Source organism: Trachinotus anak, unplaced genomic scaffold (genome assembly GCF_046630095.1).
Source record: "Trachinotus anak isolate AG129_WGS33_773 ecotype Australia unplaced genomic scaffold, CSIRO_AGI_Tana_v1 ptg000019l, whole genome shotgun sequence".
Lineage (NCBI taxonomy): Eukaryota > Metazoa > Chordata > Actinopteri > Carangiformes > Carangidae > Trachinotus > Trachinotus anak.
The window spans coordinates 11,732,033-11,753,296 of record NW_027273870.1 but is presented as its reverse complement, the minus strand read 5'-3'; the positions used below and the strand labels follow the sequence as shown (position 1 = coordinate 11,753,296).

Sequence of the window (21,264 nt, the reverse complement as noted above, 5' to 3'; positions counted from 1 at the left end):
GATCCTCTATGGCTTCACTGCTCCACTGCTTCGATGTCCTCGCAACAGGTTTACACAGTTTTAGTTTCTGCCTGTATGTGGGAATCAGGTGGACCATCACATGGTCAGAGTGGCCCAGTGCAGCCCGGGGGACGGCATGATAAGCACCACTGATTGTGGTATAACAGTGGTCCAGAGTGTTCCCCTCTCTGGTCGGGCAATTAACAAACTGTCTGTATTTGGGCAGTTCGTGGTTGAGGTTACCTTTGTTAAAGTCACCAAGGACAATAACTACGGAGTCCGGGTTGGTCCGCTCCACACACAGTATCTGATCGGTGAGCGCCCGCTGTGCCTCCTGCACGTTGGCCTGTGGTGGGATGTAAACACCGACCAGGATGAATGAGGTGAACTCACGGGGGGAGTAGAAGGGCCTGCAGTTTATGATGAAAGTCTCCAGGTCAGGAGAACAGTGCTGCAGGATCACTGTCACGTCTCTGCACCAGCCACTGTTAGCATAAAAGCAGATTCCTCCACCTTTCGTTTTGCCGGACAGCTCTGTGTCGCGATCCGCTCTGAAGAGTTGGAAGCCGGCCAGCTCCAGCGCAGAGTCCGGAATCGATCCACACAACCACGTCTCCGTGAAGCACAGGACGGCAGATGAAGAAAAGTCTCTGTTCTTCTGCACCAGTAGCTGAAGTTCATCCAGCTTGTTGGGCAGTGAACGCACATTGGAGAGAAAGATACCTGGGAGCGGTGTGCGGAGTCCGCGCCGGCGGAGACGCGCAAGCGCACCAGCACGTTTTCCTCTCCTCCGGCGTTTCACTGCGAGAGCAACGGTCAGTGCACCTCTGACCAAAATGTCCAATAATTCCACAGGTGAGTCGAGAAAAGTAGGAAAAAAATCCACTGGAGTTGTTTCTCTGATGTTAATGAGCTCTTCTCTGGTGAAAGAGCTCCGGAAACCAAGGCAGAAAACTGGATTTACAAAGAAAATAAGGCAAAAAAATGCACACCAAAACACCGAGGCAGCCATCCGTGGCGCCATGGCAACAGAATTTTCTGTTGTAAATAAGGCTGTAACATAACAAAATGTGGAAAAAGTGAAGTGCTGTGAATACTTTCCGGATGCACTGTATATCTTGTAAAAACGTATCATTGAATGAAGAGGAGCGATTACAAGCATACAGCTGACTATATTCTGTTTTTCACAGTTTCAAAATCTGATTAGTCTCAAAGCAAATTCGCCATTTTCCATTATAATCTCCATTGGAATCAACTTCATCTTTTAAGGCCCTTGTTCATTCATTCATCCTTGGATTACTAGATTGCAATTGTTCTTGCAGTTCTATAAGAATTGGTATCTAATTTTTGCTATTTGATATTTTGCTACGTAAGGTCTATGGACACCCAGTGTGTTGTCCTGGTGTTCATATCATTTTGTCCCGTTTATACCAGTGACGATGGTGAACGAAGGCTAAATAACAGAAACAACTTTCTGAGCTGTACAATACAAAACAGCTCAAAACAGCACCACACACTACACACTACAATACATCAGAATTATCATAATGTTAAATCAACACCTCTTAACAACAATTTTAATATAAATTGAACTGTATAAGGGCAGATTTATTGAAGTACTGTTGTATTAGACTGTATTAGTTTTAGCTAGATGTACCCAATAAAATGTCAACTGTGTATTTTTGTCATTATCAGCTGTATGCACAGGCTGCAAAGGGCCTAACTGGAATTTATTGGTTCCCATACAACATTTTCACCCCTCCCCTTTTAAAAATGTAAAAAACTTAACACAGTGAAAAGGTTAACTGAGTACATTTTCACACAAGTAATTTTACTTTACAAGTTATTTCTACTTGAGTAAAATTTAAAGTAACAGCACTTTTACTTGTTTTTTTCATTTTCCAGTACCCTTTGCACCCCTGGCTAGTACTTGCCTGTAAATTTTGACACTATGAGTGATACATTTTACATTACACATTGTCATTTGATATATTGTTACTATAAAAATATAGCAAAAAAATCTTGTAACCTGAAGGGAATTTCAGTATGCCAATAGGTTGCAACTGCCACTTTTAGCTGCAATGATTTGCTAACTATGAAGCACAAGCCAAGTTTCAGAATAAAAGGTACTACCAAACGTGGTTTCTTGCCAGGAGTGGGTGGTGGTGGAAGTGGTGATAATGGTAGTTTGCCAAGAGCTTCATCCATTGTTGTTTTCTGCTGCTGGAGACAGCTCTTGGCAAGTGAAGGAATGAAGTTTAATGCTGAACTAAATTTTTGTTCTGGACTGGTAGATTAACAGCTGTTAATTCTAGTGTTGGCTATGTAGGGATTGCAAAAACTTACATATAGCACCTTTAAACCAGAGTGTATATGTTCTGATGCCATTTGTAAGGCTCAAAGACTGTAGAATTTTGCTTTCTATCTTCAAGGACCTCATGCTTACTCAAACAGTTTCTCTCAGTGACAAAGGAGTGATGCCAGCTGTTTCAAATGATGCCCTTGTCTGAAGCATTGATGAGTAAAGAAATAGCCTGATCAGACTATTCATATGAAAGCATGGAATCTTCTGGAGAGATGTTCATGAGTAAGTCATCTAGAGCACAACCACTGAGGTAAACAAATCATCAGCAAGATAAGCTCCAACTGCAATAAGAGAATTGTGACAGTTCATGTTTAGTCTACTGACTCCTACTTTGCTTTCCCTCTTAAGGTTGCAGGCACTTTGACATCCAGCACAGTGGCCTAAAAATTAGAGTCATTAATAATTGTTGTAGCTTACTCGTAAAGTTCTTGAGCAGCAAATATTAATATTTCATTCCCCGTAGGAGAGCTTTTCAAGCAGTAACTCATTTGGCCCTTCAAATGGATTAAGATGGAGCTTGTTCTCCCTCTTACCTGGCTTTTCAACCCACCACAACCACCCACTTCACTCCCTGTATGGTTAATGTTCATATGAGAACTCAAAATTTCAGCAGGAAACCATGGTGACAGCCTCAGAAATGTGCTCCCACCACTCTGCTTGTATTCTTCTTGGGGAAATGAATAGTCTGATGAATAGAAGCTAATGGCTTATCTTTGCTGAATAAAACCTAGTGAATAAACAGCAGGTGGATTCAATCTCTGCTCTAAATATTAGAAGCACAGCTGATTATGGGGCTGATCACCAGGATTTTATCAACAGGATGTTGAAAAGGGGGGAATTCCTAGGACAGCAGAAAACATCTTAGAAGAGCTGCTGGTAAGAGCTGGCTTTGTGTGTGAAATATGCACATTTCCTAAACTGAATGAATGAAGTCACTGTGTAGTGAAATGCCTCCTTCAATGGACAGAGAAATCCTTCCTTCTTCCTCTGTTGTTCACTGACAATTACAATTTCAACAAGCCGCAACAGTTGCTTCATGGGGCTATTAGGTATATTGCAAGAAAACATAAATTTGTGGCTTGTGTATTTGTTCTAAATGAATTAAGGAGAGTGCAATAAGGATTGAGGCTTGGCCCCAAAAGTGCCATTGGAAAGTGGGCAGTGGAGCATAACCTGCTCAAAGATACAAGTCCAGTGTCAGGGGAATTAATAAAAGCTGATCTTTGCTAACAAGTAATCTCTACACAGAAGTGAATTTTAAATCTCAATGTAGTACTGTTGGGCAGGAAGTGTTTCTCACTGGATATTCACACATTACACTGGCAGTCTCAAGGTTATTGCCTGTGTTGTTTGAGGGACACTATTATTCCACATTCATTTAGAAGATCCCTCACTTACATAAGTTTGGAGCTTTGTAGCCATCTTAAAATGGATTATCCAATTACTGCTTTTCAAATGCCTTGACAATACAGAGCAGAGCTGTAGTCCAGCTCAGCCAATTTGGGGAACTGCTTGAAATTCAATTCATGAATTTGAAATGGAATCCTAACTAACCACAAGTCCATTTCTGTAGGCTGTTTTTTGCCTCATGAAGGGTTGGTTTTGATTTAAGTTGCAGATAGTGGAGAGTGCAGATATGGGTGGATGGTTTTGCAATTAATGGCAGACTGAGACACAAACATGCCAAAAAGTGTAAGAAATTGAAAGATGCTGAACTCAGATTTTGAACCCCTCTTCATGAGCCCACAACAAACTGATTGCTCCTGGCCCTATGCCTGCTCTATGCTGTGAATGAATACCAATAAAGTATATGTTACCGGGAAACTTATTTATCTGGGGTAACTTTCCATTTGAGTCAAACACAGGGAATATAAAAGGGCCATTTACTTGTTCCTCCCCTCCTCCCCTTCTCCTTTGCTTTGGTTTCTTATATTCATTTCCTTCCTCTTTTGAACTAATGCGTGTTCACCTAGAACCCTTGAAAAACACAAGCTTTGCTTTTACATTTGTTGTGCCTCCTTTGTCTCCAGCTCTCTTGTTAGAAAGGGGAATGTTTTGGCTCAGAACAAAAGTCCATCACTGTTTGTACCACTGAATTGTTTTTGTTAATGCTCTAAAGCTTTTAATGGGCTAAGGTAACCCTGAGAGGTGAGCAAGGGAGGGGGAACAATGTTATAAAAGTTGTGAATAGAGACTTTATGAGTCATTGTCATGGTTTGATTGAATGACCGAAATAATATGAAGCTTTGGCTTTGAATGAAAAATAGTTCATATTTGTGTGCCTGCACCAATCAGCCAAGTTGCAGGAAAAATGGTCACAATCTCCCCTTCCTGTATTACAGCATTGAATAATGGCCAGAAGAACATTATGATGTCACAGTGAAGTTGACCTCTGACCATTTCAAATTGTCATAATTAGTGTATCAATGATCACAGTGATCTTGAATTTTGACCACCAGATTCTAATCAGTTCATTCTTGAGTCCAAGTGAATGTTTGTGCCAAATCTAAACAAATTCCCTCAATGTGGTCTTGAGGTATCACATTCATGATGCCAAAACCATGTTTTGTGAGGTCACAGTAATCTAATCAGTTCATCCTTGAGTCCTAATGAATGTTTTTGCCAAATTTGAAGAAGCTCCCTGAAGGCAATATCGCGTTCACGATATTGGGATGGAGTGCGGAGACATAAGAAAAGTCACACAGGAACTGCAACTTTAGAGGGTTTTTTTTTTTTATGAATAGCGTTTATCTGAATAACCAGACAAGCTACAGACATACATAGCACTTCATCAAGGGTCAATTCATCCATTACAAAAAAGCATATTTTCTCTGCAAAATGTTTTGAGGTATCTATATGCTGCTGTAACAGGGAAGCTAAAGGCAGGACACTTTCGATTCAAGGTCTCAATTCCAGACCAAACCAAACCAAATATTACATTGGATCAGTTCAGGTGGGGTCCCTTTGTAGGTTGTGTGTCATTAAGTGGTACCTGGATGGACCTGAGCAGACTCACTGCAGTTTCTGATCACCTGGTGAAAAATGTGTATTACCATGGTAAAACAAAGGTCATAGTCAAACTAGCTAAACTTGCTTGGCAGCTATTGCTCTGTGGTGTAACAATTAGAATTAAGATAGTAATGAATTTAGAAAGGTCCAACTAGAAAAGCACAGTCAGGAGCATCAAGGAAACATTAGCACTCGTTATAAACACTAACACCTTACCACAAGACGCAAACTTCAATACAGAGCTTTATAGTGAGTTTAATTTCATTATTTACCTGTCCGGTTGGCAAGTTCTCACTAACATACAGAGGCAACGCAGTTTTTGAATGAATGGCAGCAGAGTCGCCAGGAGGTAGATGGAGTCATACCAAAGACTAGGATTTGCATCCAGAGTCCTGTTATGGTCATGTCTAGGCAGTCACAGCACTTGGTTATGGTTAGGGCAAGATTGTGGTGTGGTAACTGTTGGATATGTAAATAAGCTAACACAATTATGAGCTTTGGAATCACCTGATATGGATGTAATTCCTATAGGGATACTGGGCCAGGATAACAAATTAAGTCAATAATTTGACTTGATCCAAAATCATTATCTAGAACCTCCTACTTGCGCTAACCTTCCCCACTGAAGTGGGTAGATGGAGCACCAAATATAGCTTCCTAGCCATTGATCCTGGTAGCTTCCACACCAGGATCAAGACCTTAGAAGGCCTAAACAGCAGTCCAGACATTGTGGCTATGTCCGAAATCGCTCACTACTTCCTATATAGTCCACTATATAGGCAGTTCGCCATTTTGTAGTGTTATCCAAATGTATAGTGAGCATTATGGACTCATAGTATCCTGCAATGCATCATGAAAGTAGTGTACAACCATTGGTCACTTACCAAGCGACATAAACCATCATGCATTGCACTCGTATTGTAAGACAGAAAAACAGCACATAGAAAATTACCTGAGTAGTGTCTGAGAGTGTTTGTTCATTTTGTCAATGAGCTCACAATATAATCCTCTACATAGAACACCTTGGATAGTGAGTAGGGAGTACTGAATGAGTGAGTGATTTCGGACAATTTCGAACCTGTGAGATTTCTGCTGCCAACCCAATAAAACAGAAGTTAATAGTGTTTTATTTATGGTGCTCAATTTGGATTTAATATGGGTGACTGACCCTTTAAACACTGATATGATGGTAAATGTAATCTGCTAACTTCCACTGAATGATCTAACAATAATCAAACAATAGAAAACAAAAACCGTTTTCATTTTTTGGGGATAAAGTTATTTATATATCTTTCATTGAATTTCATTAAAAAGCCACTGTTCATACAGTTCATATATAATATAATATAATGTTACAAAGATAAGGATACAATTGAATGACCTTGTTATGATTCATACAAAAATAAAAAAGTTGGAAAAATGAGATAAGGTAGATTTACTGTCAGAAAATAGTGACAACAACAGAGGGAGAATGAATAAGGCAGAATGAGCAACACTGAGTTGGACTGGGACCTGAGTGCTGAGATGTATTATTATCAGCCAGTCTGTTTATATTTCACACCCTTGTTAAGAACACATGATGCAGCATGTGCTGAAAGGAAACAGGACACAAAAATGAAACATCCCTTTTGGTAGTATTTGACACTTATTCTATATTCTTGTACTCTTCAATCTTAATTTGTTGTAACCTGTAGATGTTTTTCCTTGAGGTAAAATTAATCACCTCTTCAAGGCACAATCTGCCCATTTTATTTCTGCATGGCAACATCCTCTGCTGTGAACTAGAAAGCAGCCAGCTGTTGCAGTAGTCCATGACCATTTCTGTATCTCTTTGTGCTACTAAGTGCCCATCAGCAGTCACCATAACATCAAGTCAATAGACAGTGAGCAGCAGAGCCAATATCAAAGAGAACTTCCAGGCTTGTTGTTTCAACCATTACACTCATCCACATCACCTGAGACACTTTGAATTCTTGCAGAGACAAAATTATGCAATTAAACATGATATCTGTCTTTGCATTAAAATATTCACGAATCAGTCCTGGTTGCAGGTCCAACATACAGATAATTCTCCAGCTTTCCCTCAGCCCTCAGTCTGGTGTACACACAATAAATGTAAAGCCATCACATCATCCCATAGCGAGCAAGATCAGTTGCAAAATACACGCAGATTGAGATGTGTTGTGTAAAAATATCATGTTCCTATGTGGGCTGTTTAATTCTTTATTGCTGTTTAGTAAGTCATAGAATCTGCCATCCCTGACACTGCACTTAATTGGAAACTTATTAATATGTTCCAATCACCAGAAGCCCATGTGGAGGCCCAGAAGGACTGAATCTAAATAGGTTGATCATAGGTAAAATAATTCAGTGTTATTTGCTAAATTAGTAGATTTGCTTTCCTTGCAGGGAGGCTGGTGATAAAATCCATAACAGGAGAAAAACTACCAGGAATAGCTTCTCAGAAAATATGCCTGTGAGGATAAACAAAAAAGCAGCAGCATAAAATCACTGTATTACTGACTGCTTTAATTATAGCCGACCATATGCTGGGAAATAACAAATATGAAGAAAGACAGTCAAGAACATTATCCTCCATCTCTTAGTCTCGATCCCCAGCTCCTCCCCCATGCGCGCGGGGTTTTATTTGATCAAATCCTTCAACTTGGAGCACTTCGGCTCAGCCGCACTTTTTACAACACTGTGTTTGGGAAACGCCACAACTTGCGCAGCAGTTCCTCCTCCACAGCCGAGCGACAATTTGCACCCCGGAAAAGCAGGGAGAGGAGTGGTTAAACGTGGGTAAAAGGACTTCTTGCATTCACAGTGTCCTTCTCTGCCGCCAGCGATGGAGACGGGGGTCATATTTTGTCCAAAGGGCCACAGTGCGCTTTGGTTTTTAATTTTGATGATATTCTGTGTTTTTCACGCCACCAAAGCTGAGATAACTTGCAGGTCATGTCAGCCTGGAAATAAGTGGCATGCAAAGGAATTATTGCTCAAATTTGACATGACTGAATCCTCAGCGGGGTTGAATGGAGAAGTTTTTGGACATGGAGACGGAGCAGGGAGAGCCGCGACTGCAAGTGCCGAAAGTCGTCGGCGGCTCCGTTGTGTTGCTGGGTACGACAAATGCGCTCAAGATGGGGCGGGACACGCGGAAACAAGGCTGAAACAGAATACAGACATCCTGCACGCAAAAAATTACAGTGGTGAGAGCCAGTCTGCAAAGATTAAAGATTCATATGTGCAAATGAGCGGTCAGCAGAGGACCAGCAACGGTGCCGGTTTTACCGTTTCCACCCGATACAAAAAGCGCACAAAAAGGAATAGTGCTGATGATAAAGTCAGACCCCCCGGTTCAACTCAAAGTCAGGACTCGGGAGATGACACCAGCTCGGCGGCAGGACGAAGAGTGACGCGCTCTGAATTGCGCTGGAGCGGAGAGGAGCGGAGAGCCGGTGGTCCGAGGCAGGAGGAGCTAATACTTAATAGTTCGACATTCGCCTTGACCGGGGATTCATCTCACAATCAGGCTATGGTGCACTGGTCCGGCCAGAACAGCAGTGTGAGTAGTCTATCATGTACACTTTAAGCATCCTTCATTCGGAGAAGGGAAATGTGGATTATGTTCGCCGTCAGGTTGGCAACCCACCCTCAGGAGAACAAAATCTCTGCCTGATACACCGATTAGGATCTGTCTCTTTCTCTCTTATTCTCTCTGTGCGTGTGTGTGTGTGTGTGTGTGAAGGAGAGAGAGAGAGAAAGAGAGAGAGAGAGAAAGAAAGGGGGATAGAGTAACATTCTCTCATTTCTTAAATTAAATTGTCACTTCCACATTCATGTCAGTATCATTTCACATCAGTATTTTCAAAGTGTGAATGCATGGATTTCAGTATTTAAATATAGAATATAAAGCTGTCTCTTCAAATTAACCTGAGATAATTTAAGATTTAATATTAAGATCACATATTAAAATTAATCCTAAAATTGCATGTGCCTTTGGTTAGATGAGTATTATTATTTGTTAAGTTGTAGAGTGTGAAAGTGTGATCTCTAGAAGGGAGAAGGAAGAGGATAGGGCTGTCTCTCAGGAGCTTCTTCAGTCTGAGCCGCTGCTCATGTTGAGCAATGAGTATTTTTGACCACAGGGCAGGATTTTCAAGTAGTGCTGTAGGTTGTGGGAGAGGTTAAGCAATTTCAGCCCTCCTCCTTCCTTTTCTGAAGCCAAGTTTCCTGTGCCACAGGCCTAAAGTACCTGCATGCTTTGGAGCATGAAAAGTGGCATCTCTTTTCAACATGGTCATAGCCTTTCTGCTTGTTGGCCTTAGATCCTTTCATGTAATGGCAAGAATGAGAAGATCAGGGTTTCGTTAATGTGGAAGGAGGGTAGGACATTTCCAGCTGATTCAGCCTCTATAGCAGACAATAAGTTGTTCAATTATTGGTTTGTATTCAATCACATATGTTCAGTCTGTTGCTACTGTTGGAATTTATTAAAATGTCCCCCACTTTGGAGTAAATAAAAATACAACATGATAGAAAATGAAAGAAAGTTGGCGTGAGAGTCTAGTCAGTCATATCTACATTTGTTAGAATATCCAATTATTTGAAAACAACCTCTGTAACGTTGCAGGAATCTCTGTGAGAGTCCATGAGGAAACTCTGTCTCCACAGAGTGTAGTGTAGTGTAGCTGGCAGTGCTACTGGATGTGTCATTCTGCACAATGTCATCCATGGTGCAACATTTTATTGCTTGTTCTACAAGCTAGCTTTTATGCTGCTTTTTTGGCCACTTTTCTGAGGAAACAAATTCTAGAAGTAAAAGGAGGAAAAGACAAAAAAAAAAGCTTGGTCTTATGTTGAATCTGAGCATGAAACAGGACCTATAGAAAGACACTTTATTTATCCCAAGTGATTATCATGGCCTACAGACTATTACTTTACACCTTATAAACATTTGGAGAAGTCTTTCAGAAGCTCTCGAGCACAGTTTAAATATATTCATTTTCATTTGTTGCAAGAAATGATATCTCAATACAACTGCTTCTTCTTCCTCAGAGTGAAAATATAATTACCATGGACTGTGATTTGAAGGCAATGAAACAAATAAAAAGTGAGTGCTTGTCCTTAAACTGAGCGGCTCCACAACTGAACAGCTCAGTTTTACACCCACACCATTTAGCCCTGTCTGTAACAAAACCAATTACAGTCAAACACTATCACTGGCTTCCATGCCTCGCACTGACTGAAATTCCCTCCTGTGCCTCAGATGTTTGGCTTGACAAACTGTAGCTCATGACAAAAAGTGACCTTACAGTGGAGGCAAGAAAAGCCTGAAAATGTCAGAAACAATTGTGAGGATTTCTCCATTGTTATTTTTGCCTTGCTTCTGCCAGTTTGTGTTTACCCTCAAAACAAAAACAGTCATTACTATTTAGCAGCCCTGTTGGATTTTGTGATGTGAATAGATGATCCATGAAACAATTTACCCCTATTCTTTCTGTTGACGCAAACAACTAACTCGAGGCGTGTGAGGATAGAGGATCCTGCATTAAATATGTAGAGTTGTTGCTGTAAGTGGGAACAGACATCCTCGGTCTTTACAAACTCTGCTGTATAAATAAACATAAGTTATGGTACAGAGTTTAAATGAAAAGGATACATCTGCCCTCCGTATTTAACCTTTGATGCATTTACAAAGCTAATCATGAAGCATTGGCCACAGGAGTCATCTAAGCCTTGTACAGCAAATATAGGTATTCTGGTGTATCTTCATACACATGCAGCAGCTGAATGGACTGTACTTAATTCAATAAATCATGGCAAAATTTCATTATGATAGGACATGGATACAGACTGGAGATGTAGAGACACAGGATTTCATAGGATGAACTTGGTATTTTATGCCCTTTAGTTGTGCTTGCACTTTTCTCGTAACCTTCCCTTTGTGGCTGTCTGTTTCAGTGACTTATTTTTCTATATTTTCTAGAAAGACATTTGACAGGGAGACAGAAACAGAGAAAACTGGTGTTGAGCTGTGTAGGTGGACAATACAGGAAGGAAAAATCTAAAGAATGCAGTTGAGACAAGTCAGATCATTTGTCTCAATCAAAACTAAGGCAACCTTGTTTTTTTTTGTTTTTTGGGAGTTTTTATGTTTTTTTGCCAAAAGTAATTAAATTTTTAATTGCATATTAAAAAATTGCTATTTGTTAGATATATTTACAAGGATTTTCTATTCCCAAACTTGAGGCTGTGTTTTTTTTTTTTTGGACTGCTGTGTGTGTTTAGCTGTCAAATGATTAGGTTTATATTAGGGCTGAACAATTAATTGAAATATAATCAAAAACAAATATCACCAAGTGCAATATCCAAATCACAGAGGCTGCCATTTTTCTCATAAATGTGCATTGTGTCACAACTTAACATTATAAATGAAGCAATGAACTAAAGAGATACCCTGGCCTACAAATCATATTCTCCAGATGTAAGGAAACATGCTCGTCTGGTACAGACCCCAGCAAAAAAAACATCATCGTAATTTTTATTTTTATTTTTCTGCAAAAATGAAATACTAAAATTACCATTGCCATGAAAATTGTGACTTGTATTGCAATCACAATATCTGTCAAATTAATTGCAATATAATTTTTTTGCATATTGTTTAGCATTAGTCTATATGTTGCATAATCCACCAGTAGCCTACTAAAATGCATATACATCACATTATTTTGTGCTTTGTGTTTTAAATTAGAATCAACCTTTAAAATTTTAAGTTTCACTCACCAGGGTAGCATGGTGGTAGGGTGGTTCTATGTTGAAACTGCTCATCAGCTGGCCAGGGTCTTTCTGTGTGGAGTTTGCATTTTCTCCCCATGTGGGGGTTTCCTACAGGTAGTCTGGCTTCCCACAAACTAAAGACATTCAGGTTAGGTTAATTGGTAACTCCAATTGTCCATAGAATGTGGGTGTGAATGATTATTTGTCTCTATGTGTCAGCCCTGTGATAGCCTGGTGACCCCATCCAGGGTCTACCCCACTTGCCCAATGTCATTTGGAATTGGCTGAAACCCCCCTGTGACCCTCATGGAGGAGGAGAAGGAAGGGTGGAGGATGAGTATACTTCACAGCTTTGTTTGCATTATATGCTTTCTAGTCAGCATAACAAGCATTTCGGTTACTCTGTTGTGTTCTGCATGGAGTTCTCTCTGTACATTGTACTGTCCAAAGTAATTGCTGAGAACATTGTTAAAAATAGTTACATCAGGGCAACAATCATGAGTTGTTAGACAATAACACAAGTCTAGACAAATGCCTAAAAACGTATTTTGAAGAGGAAACAAATTATTAGCTAAACTGTCGATTTTGAATGTTATATATTTATGTACATTTATATTTTACTTATTTATATATTTACCGTTTCCAGACCAAACCGTTTCCATGGTTAATAACAACAACTCCAATAACAACAAAAATAAAACATATTATTAAATTATTATAAATCATTTAACTTCATATTTCATGGCAGCCAGAAAAGCATGAATGGAACCTGTAGTAATTAAAAGCAATGTAAATGATAGTAAATTTATTTTAAAGCCTATATTTGTCTTTTAAGAAGAATGGTGCAGTCTGTGTGTAGGTTTGAGCTCTTTGTGCATATTGCTGTCTGCCACAGTCTTTTTTATACTTGGCAAAATTAGTGTATCCCTGTTTCAATCATTCCTGTCCACTCTAAGACATTAGATAAAATAAAGCAGGCAAACATTAAACAGGAAGAACGTTTAAATTTTCATCTTATCAAAGATGACATTGTGTAGGGAGGGAGACTGACAGCAGCCAGGTGTGCCCAAGTTTTTCAGCTTGCAAGGACAAAGGAGGGACCTACAGACCCAAGGATCTGTGACTCAGTTCACCACTGGAGACCTCTGGCAACATGAGTGGAAGAATGTCATACAGGTGGAGAGTGTTTCAAACTCTTTGTGACTTGGTCTGTGCAGTTCACAACAATGAGATATGTTATTGCAAAAGGCAAAGTTTGCCACAGTTGTCTCCACATGCCAGTTACTCATTCTGAAATCATGGCTAGTAAACTGCAAACCTTATGTTAACCACACATCTAACAAGATTTCGACTGAAATCTTGGTGATATGAAATCAACAAGAGCTTTAATGTGATGCAGCCAAATAAGAATGAAATGTTTAAAATAACATAAAAAGCATGATGCTTTAGCCTTCTGATCATATAATTCATTTGTGTTTGCAGGGTGTTGGTCGTGATGTCAATTAGGCCTGTTGTGATAATTATGTTATTGACTTATTGTTCAATAAATGAAAATGACCTTGATCATTTTTGCTGACCTCCATGTTGCTGGTTGTGTTTACATGTGTTTTTGTTTACACAAGAAAGTCACCAACATTTTAGCCACTATAATGCAAGAATAAACACAGTACCTAAACATTTTTTCTATTAGCCTAAGCCAAATGAAAAGAAAAAAAAACCGTTACATATTTTACTGTCATTTCTGGTCCCCTTGTCTGTTTTCTCGGTCTGAGTTTGTTCGTGGGCGGGGCTCTGGCAGGTTGTCCACACACCCATACACACAGCAACAGCTGCACACCACGCCACCCACCACCACGAGTAAATTCTCAACCATTAGGAAACACTCAGAGCCCATTAGTTTTGTGTATTTAGGGTCATCATTTTTGTTATCCTGCAATTACTTGACTTTGACTGGGAAAATCTGTCTCTGGTCATAATGTCCAGTGAGAATAATTCCCTCTAAGCACAATTTGGATGGTATTAAAATAGGCTAAAATTAAAGTATTTTGGAAACCAGGCAGGTGTAATGACAATGACAATGAGTCTGAGACACAGCCTGAAGTCATGGAGACTGCTGATGCTGCGGCTCCCAAGAAAGAAAAAATATTTTGCTCACACTGTGAAAATCGGGGAGAAAGAATGGATTCACCAAAGGAGCACTGAACATGAATCTCTTCTCTAATTAAAAGCATTCAGTGTAGTGATAATAGCACAGGTAGTATTTGACTGGAATTTCACATTGACCAGCACAAAATTTTTGGAAATGCTGTTTAGAATATTTTAATATTCTATATAATAATTCCAATGTCTGAATAGTCTTAAGAATTAAAAGTTAATTGCTCTTTGAAAGGGTGTACCTAATTATTATGCAATTATATTAGTATATCAGTGGCATAAAATGATCTTGACAACAATATAGTTTATTTATATCTATTTTTTGGGACAATATATTGTTCAACAAAAATCGTTATCAAGACAGGCATAATGGTACATATTGTGCAGACATTCTAGCCCATTTTTCCAGTCTGTGTTCAACTAAAAGCTTGGAAAGAACCTAAAACTATCTGTGCATATCTGGAGGCTTGTGCAGCACCGTTGCTCTACAGCAGCTGGAGGTGTGTGAGCACAGGACAGAGCCACGCATAGAACCCCATATACTCAAAAAATGAAGTCATGGATTTGTTACTCCATATGGGTAGTATACACTTTTTGGTCCCCCAACTTCTGAAATGATTTTGGCACCTTTGATACTGAGGGGAAATTTTGTATATTTGTGGCCTTATTTACTCCAGTCTGAAGTACCTGACAACATTCACATTCATCCTGTGCCAAGATGCCACTGTAGTTTTAAAAAAAGTCACTGAACACAGTAATTAAATTAATAATTGCTGAACTAGTCCAGAAAATAAAGTCACATGTGAGTCTTCCGAAGAACAACTGAAACATTTAATCTTTTTACATTACTGTGTCAGAATTATACACAACAGTTGTTACCACCTATCTACACTCGTGGAAACAGAGAGGGAGAGAAATACAATTAGGCAAACAAATACCTGCTGAGCGCATGGTATTGGCAGAGCAACACTGAGATTCTGAGAAAAAGGTTACAGGCAAAGAGCAGTCTCATAGTGGGATTGCTCAGATGGATGTACAACTTGCACTGGGACAACATTATTTACAGTATGAAATGTCAGGCATTAAGTACTTTGGTCTGTCAGTCAGATGGATTCAGGATGACATATTGTCCATCAGTCTAAGAAGTTTACTCTTGAGCTTCTAGAGACACAAAACATATCCTGCTGGAACATGTCCAACAAAAGCAAACAGGAGCAGGTAAATTATAAAATGAAACCCCACAAAGACAGCAGTAGTTTCATCACACAGACACACAAGTAATATATCAAAAGATTTTGTCACCAATTAATGATGAGTTGATCACATGACACTCTTTGAAGCGCTGTGAGAAACTCACTCACATATGCTGTCTCAGTTGACAGTCTCGCACCACCTCTCGAAGTGTTAAGGGAATCTATTTATGGTTGTGTGTGCATTGTCATAGCCATGGCAACACCCAGTTTACCACCAATCCCCAAGATATGTTTCACCAAACTCTCATCTCTGCTGTGCATTGATATTCTCTCTATACTATCAAGCCTTCATCAGGGCCATTAACGCCACATGGACTTATGATATGGTATGGTATATGATATGACCAATGAACTGAATGCATTTACAATCTGCTCATCCAAGATGTCACAGATCAAACAGGTATTTTAAAGGAGACATATACTAAATTGACAGGAAAGTCAAGATTAGGTAAGAGGATAGTACAACTCACCCTTCATACAGTACAGTATTCTCTGATTGTTTCTAAGTATGAAAATAGAGCATAGTTGAAACAGGACAGTGTTTGAAGGTTGTGTAAAAATTAAATGATATTTTAGCTATGCTAGCAGCATGACTAGGGATTGTGATGTTCATGTTTCAGTTTGGCCACAGCTTGAAATATCTCCACTGTTGGATGAATTTCCACCACATTTGATTCAAGCCTAATGAATGTCTACTGACCTTTCATATAGCAACACCATCATATTTTTATCTCTCAAAACATCTACCAGATGGATTGGCACAAAATTTGGTAGACAAATCCATTGTTCTCAGGGGATGAATCTTATTGACTTGGCCGATCGATTGATCTTTCCTCAAGCATCACCATAAGGTTGACATTTGTGGTTTTTAGTGAAATGTCTCAATAATTATTAACTGAAAACCAATAACTTGTGCAATCCCCTAAATTTTCAGCCAGTGCCACCATCAGGTCAACATTTCACTGTGTCCAATATTTTGGATCATTACCAAATTCCTGCAAATTTCTGACATTTCCATCAGCCTTAGCTGGACTTTGTCTTTTGTGCCAATTAGGGAACGTTAGCTTGCTAATATGCTAAACTAATATGGTAAACATCGTAAACAACAGACAGTACCTGCCTATTATATTATCCTATTATAGTATCATCCTAATAATATATAATATACAACTAAATAATATCAATAGCGACAAATTAATTATAACAATTTTGTCACCTTGAACTTTAAAAGAAGTACTAAAACTGTGATGATAAGAACTGCTACTGGTTAATCTTAGCTTAAAAGTATCACAAAAAAGGTCAGTAAAAATAAACTTCATAAACTTTGTACTGAACTATGGATGCTGGTACAAAATCTGGGTCAGTATCAGTTTTTAAGTGATTACCAGCTGCAATGATGGGGCTGGTATTGTTTTCCTCTTGTGAGTCTGTGCATATGTATGTGTCATCATGGCAAAATGTGGTCCTGGAGACACCTACTGTTGTGGGAACATCACTGAGGTGGTTTTGAGTAGTTTGGCAGATGTTTATATGTCTGTGGACAAATTCTCTCACCATTGCAACCTGCAAGATACAGTCACAAAACTTTACAGATGTGTGGCTGATATCAGAATGAAGGCTGGGTTTGGTCCGACCCATAAGCACTGAGTAGTTAAGTGGAATAATGAATAGTAGTGGAATAATGTAGTAAGGACTATTGAGCACTCATGTAATACTGTTGTAATAACTATTGAGTGCTCACGCAAGATCTATTTTTTTATGTTGAAACATGTTTGGTAAAAATCAAAAAGTCTGAAAAATGATATGCCTTCAGTACCCTCTTAAATATTAGTTAATGATGGCTATGTATGATAGTTATGTTGTCTCCAGCACACCATAAGGCCTGAGCCATAGGTGGAGCCATGTGGGTTGACTCTGATCAGTTGACTGATGGAGTTTACTTCCAATAATTTCTTGATCATCACATCTGAACAGCTTTCTCAGAGCTTCTGCCTCATGTTTATTTTTACATTTCTAACAATGCACACCATCTACTCACATGCACCTTGTGTCTTAGCAACACTCACCCCGTGTTTTGCTGTAATTACAATACAAGTCTCCAAATCAGGTTGTGAACATCCTATTGCAACACCAGCTAAACTAATCTGTATGCTTTCAGACCTGTTACTTAGCACATCCTGCTGAGAGGAAAGAATAAAAAAATAACGTAAAAGACACAATGAAACAACAAACATAACCAAAGCCACTGTGTGGGCTAAGCGATCCTTTGGGAACATACCTGGGAGAGATCAGGCAGGTGGATGCTGTCATGCTCCACCAAGCAGCGTTTACTTACCATCAGGATGCATATGCTCATAAACAAACTAGGTTCCCAGTCCCTCTCTCTTTCTGGAACAACGATCACTTGTGAAAGGCTCACAAATAAGTCATTATTTCTTTAAGTCTGAAGTTATGAATTCTCTAGAATAGTCTGAGTCCTCCCGTGGGTAGGCTCTTGACAAAAAATATATACTTTGTGGGTGATATGTTGTGCCTGTGAGACCACTTTTTTTCAGTAAGTACCCTTTAGTGCTCCACAGAGCTTCTCTCCTATTGCTCCCACCTTTCTGTTTTACTCTTTTCAGTTTTGTTTCAATCATGCAATGACATTTTGACCATTTGTGTCTTTATAGGCCACTCAATTTTTGGTGCCTTCAGTTTACAGTAAATGGGGTGAATTTGTCTTTTAACCACAGAAATTCATTCACACACAGTTTACTATAGAAGCCCTCATTCGACCAGTGGCTTACAGACCCTTGTTCATTGTTTCCTTTTTTAAAGATATATACTGTAATTATCTGCATTCTTGTTTATCCATTTATGAAGTAATAGTGTATTTATTTATTTAGTACTGATGTCATTACATACATACATACATTGTCAATTTTTATCTAGTCAAAGTCTAGTATTAAACATGCCAATCCAAATCTACTCAGCTTTAAAGATTTGTTAGTGACTATAGTATTAAATGAAACATTTCATTCATGATTTATAATAATATTTTGTTTGCTGAGAAGACACAAACACAGTTTTAACTGGTCACCAAATTATTTTTACATCCTGAAAATAGGATAATCATAGGATATGAAATGTGATTAAATATACAGTGGGGTCCAAAAGTCTGAGACCATTTTTCCATTCAATACCTGACAAATTGAAATAACAGATGTACCCTTCCTACATTTGAGCACTGCATTTTTCATGAGGTACTTGCTCCAAGGAAGACTTATTTCTGAACCATTCATTTGATCAAATCAAAATATATGATAAAAGTTAAGATGGGAAATTCCCTCTAAATTGATGTGACACAATGCACCAGATCATTTGAAAAGAGAGGACTGGTATTGAAGTGCAAAAACACACAGTCCACATAATTGCAAAGTTATGGCCAGAGGCAATTCTAGAGTCTGTTGGGGCTCTTGGCAAAAAATTCCCAGGGATTCCCTCCAATCAGCATTCATCACCATTATGTAAAATATACAAAGTCTAAACATTTTCTTAAATTCCAAATGTTATTAGGATCTAAATATATAAAACATTTCACTTCATTCATCCTGGTCGGTGTTTACGTCCCACCACAGGCCACAGCAGATACTGTGTGTGGAGCGGACCAACCCGGACTCCTTAGTTAGCATGAACTGCCCAAATACAGACAGTTTGTTAATTGCCCGACCAGACAGGGGAACACTCTGGACCACTGTTACACCACAATCAGTGGTGCCGTCCCCCGGGCTGCACTGGGCCACTCTGACCATGTGATGGTCCACCTGATTCCCACATACAGGCAGAAACTAAAACTGTGTAAACCTGTTGTTTACAAGAACCTCCAAGAACCTCCAATTACACCAATCACCAAAACAAATTCCTTGTATGTGGAAACATACTTGGCAATAAAACTGATTCTGATTCTGATTCTGACATATAAATATATGTGGAAAACCTTGTAATTTATTCAGATTATATGTAGATTATTAAGAACAATAAAAACCTAAATAAATAACTAAATGACTTCAGTGTTGGCACATTGTAAATAACCCAGATTAGCCCTGTGCTCACCAACATATAAAATCCCTTTAAGGAGGTTTACTACTATGCGATGCTGGCATCTTAGCGATTTTGTTTCTAGATTTGGTGACTTTCTCTCTCCCCTTTGGCCATGTGGTACATTACACATACACTATTAAAACATTATTTTTATTGGCAGAGACAATTATACACAAATCATAATAATTTGTCTAAGAAAATTTGTGATTTTGTTGTACTATATTACATTTTGTGTGATGATATCTGTCTGTCTGACTGTCTTTCCATACGTCCATCCATTCATCTGAACCAGTGGTCCTTGTGGTCTAGACCAGTTGTTCAGTGGTCTGATCTCTAGGGGTATTCTATGCCACTCATGTTCCACCAGCATGTACCGTTTCCCAAAAACAAGTTGGCCACTATCAGACCAGCCTGCATTAAATATGCATGTATAACCAACCAACCAAATAATATACTATGTTTATTATTTTTGGCATGTTGGATTTATCTGTAGAACATGATCACATATTACATCATATAAAACTGCACATCACCAAACAGTAACCAGGCATTACCGTAAATGCCAATAGTGTGAATCTACACAGGTAGTGTCCTATATCTGTCAGGAGGGGGCATTACACATTTGGTAACCTGTTCACATTCACAGCATTTCACAGAGCTGTCAAAATTTTTCATAGTCTGAGAGTGGTATGTCACGATGAAATCTCATTGGATCTCATTGTATGCCAGTAGAAAATGGCTGAATCAGTGTACATTGTTTTTAAATTAAATTCCACTGACTCAAAAAAATTCATTCTACACAACCTATAACATCAATAGAATCTACTCAAAATATTATATGGTAATGAACTTTGATGGAAAATCAGTCAAAAATTTACTACTTGCCAACTTGTAATGTACAACACGCCCTGTTTTCAGTTAGTAATGTTCAAAACCACAACTTCATTGTTTCAATTCCAGTTTGTTAAGTTTAAAACAGTATACCTTTTAAAAAGGCATTAACAATTATTACATTCTAAAATATATTTTTTAAGAACCACATGTCAGGCTGAATTAACATAAATTGCACCACTTGGAGTGGAACTCTGAACAGTTCTCTAAAATCTATTTTAGCAGCCTAAATTTAAAGTCCTTTTGGATGAACAAGCTTTCCCTTCTCTGCACTGTATTTTCAAAATATGCCCATGCATAGCTTATAAAAGTAGCAGCACAATTAATTAAAAATGTGCAAATGAGGAAAATAAAAAATATAACAAATAAAATAGATTAAAATAAAATAAATACATAAATAAAATAAAAAATAAATTCTATTTTATATCACAAGCAAATTCACCTTCACTTGAAAGATTGCAATTGCAATTGCAATTAGCAATCAGTGCATACAGTTCGGGGAGGTAGCTGAGACAGTACAACAAAATAAAGTGAGAAAAAATGTGTTTTGAATATCCCTCATTGTAATCTTATAAGATGCCTGCTGAGCATATGCGTGGACTGTTCAAAAGTGCTTTGAACATTTGAACAGACATATGTATATCTTCAGAACATCTAAGAATACACCATGGTTGTTAAAGTACCTGTGCCGGTTAAGGAAACACTGCAGTTTGACAGATATAGATA

The 21,264-nt window shown here is 38.6% G+C and overlaps 1 protein-coding gene across 1 annotated transcript in view; it reads left to right on the top strand.

Moving 5' to 3' along the window:
- The first annotated feature begins 7,046 nt into the window (after positions 1 to 7,046).
- Positions 7,047 to 21,264, top strand: part of sorcs1 (sortilin-related VPS10 domain containing receptor 1) — a 192,621-nt gene continuing 178,403 nt past the window's right edge. Inside the window, exon 1 of the mRNA XM_071505419.1 lies at positions 7,047 to 8,942. Coding sequence (XP_071361520.1) covers positions 8,223 to 8,942 — 720 coding nt within the window. The 5' untranslated portion in view covers positions 7,047 to 8,222. The remainder of the gene's footprint in view (positions 8,943 to 21,264) is intronic.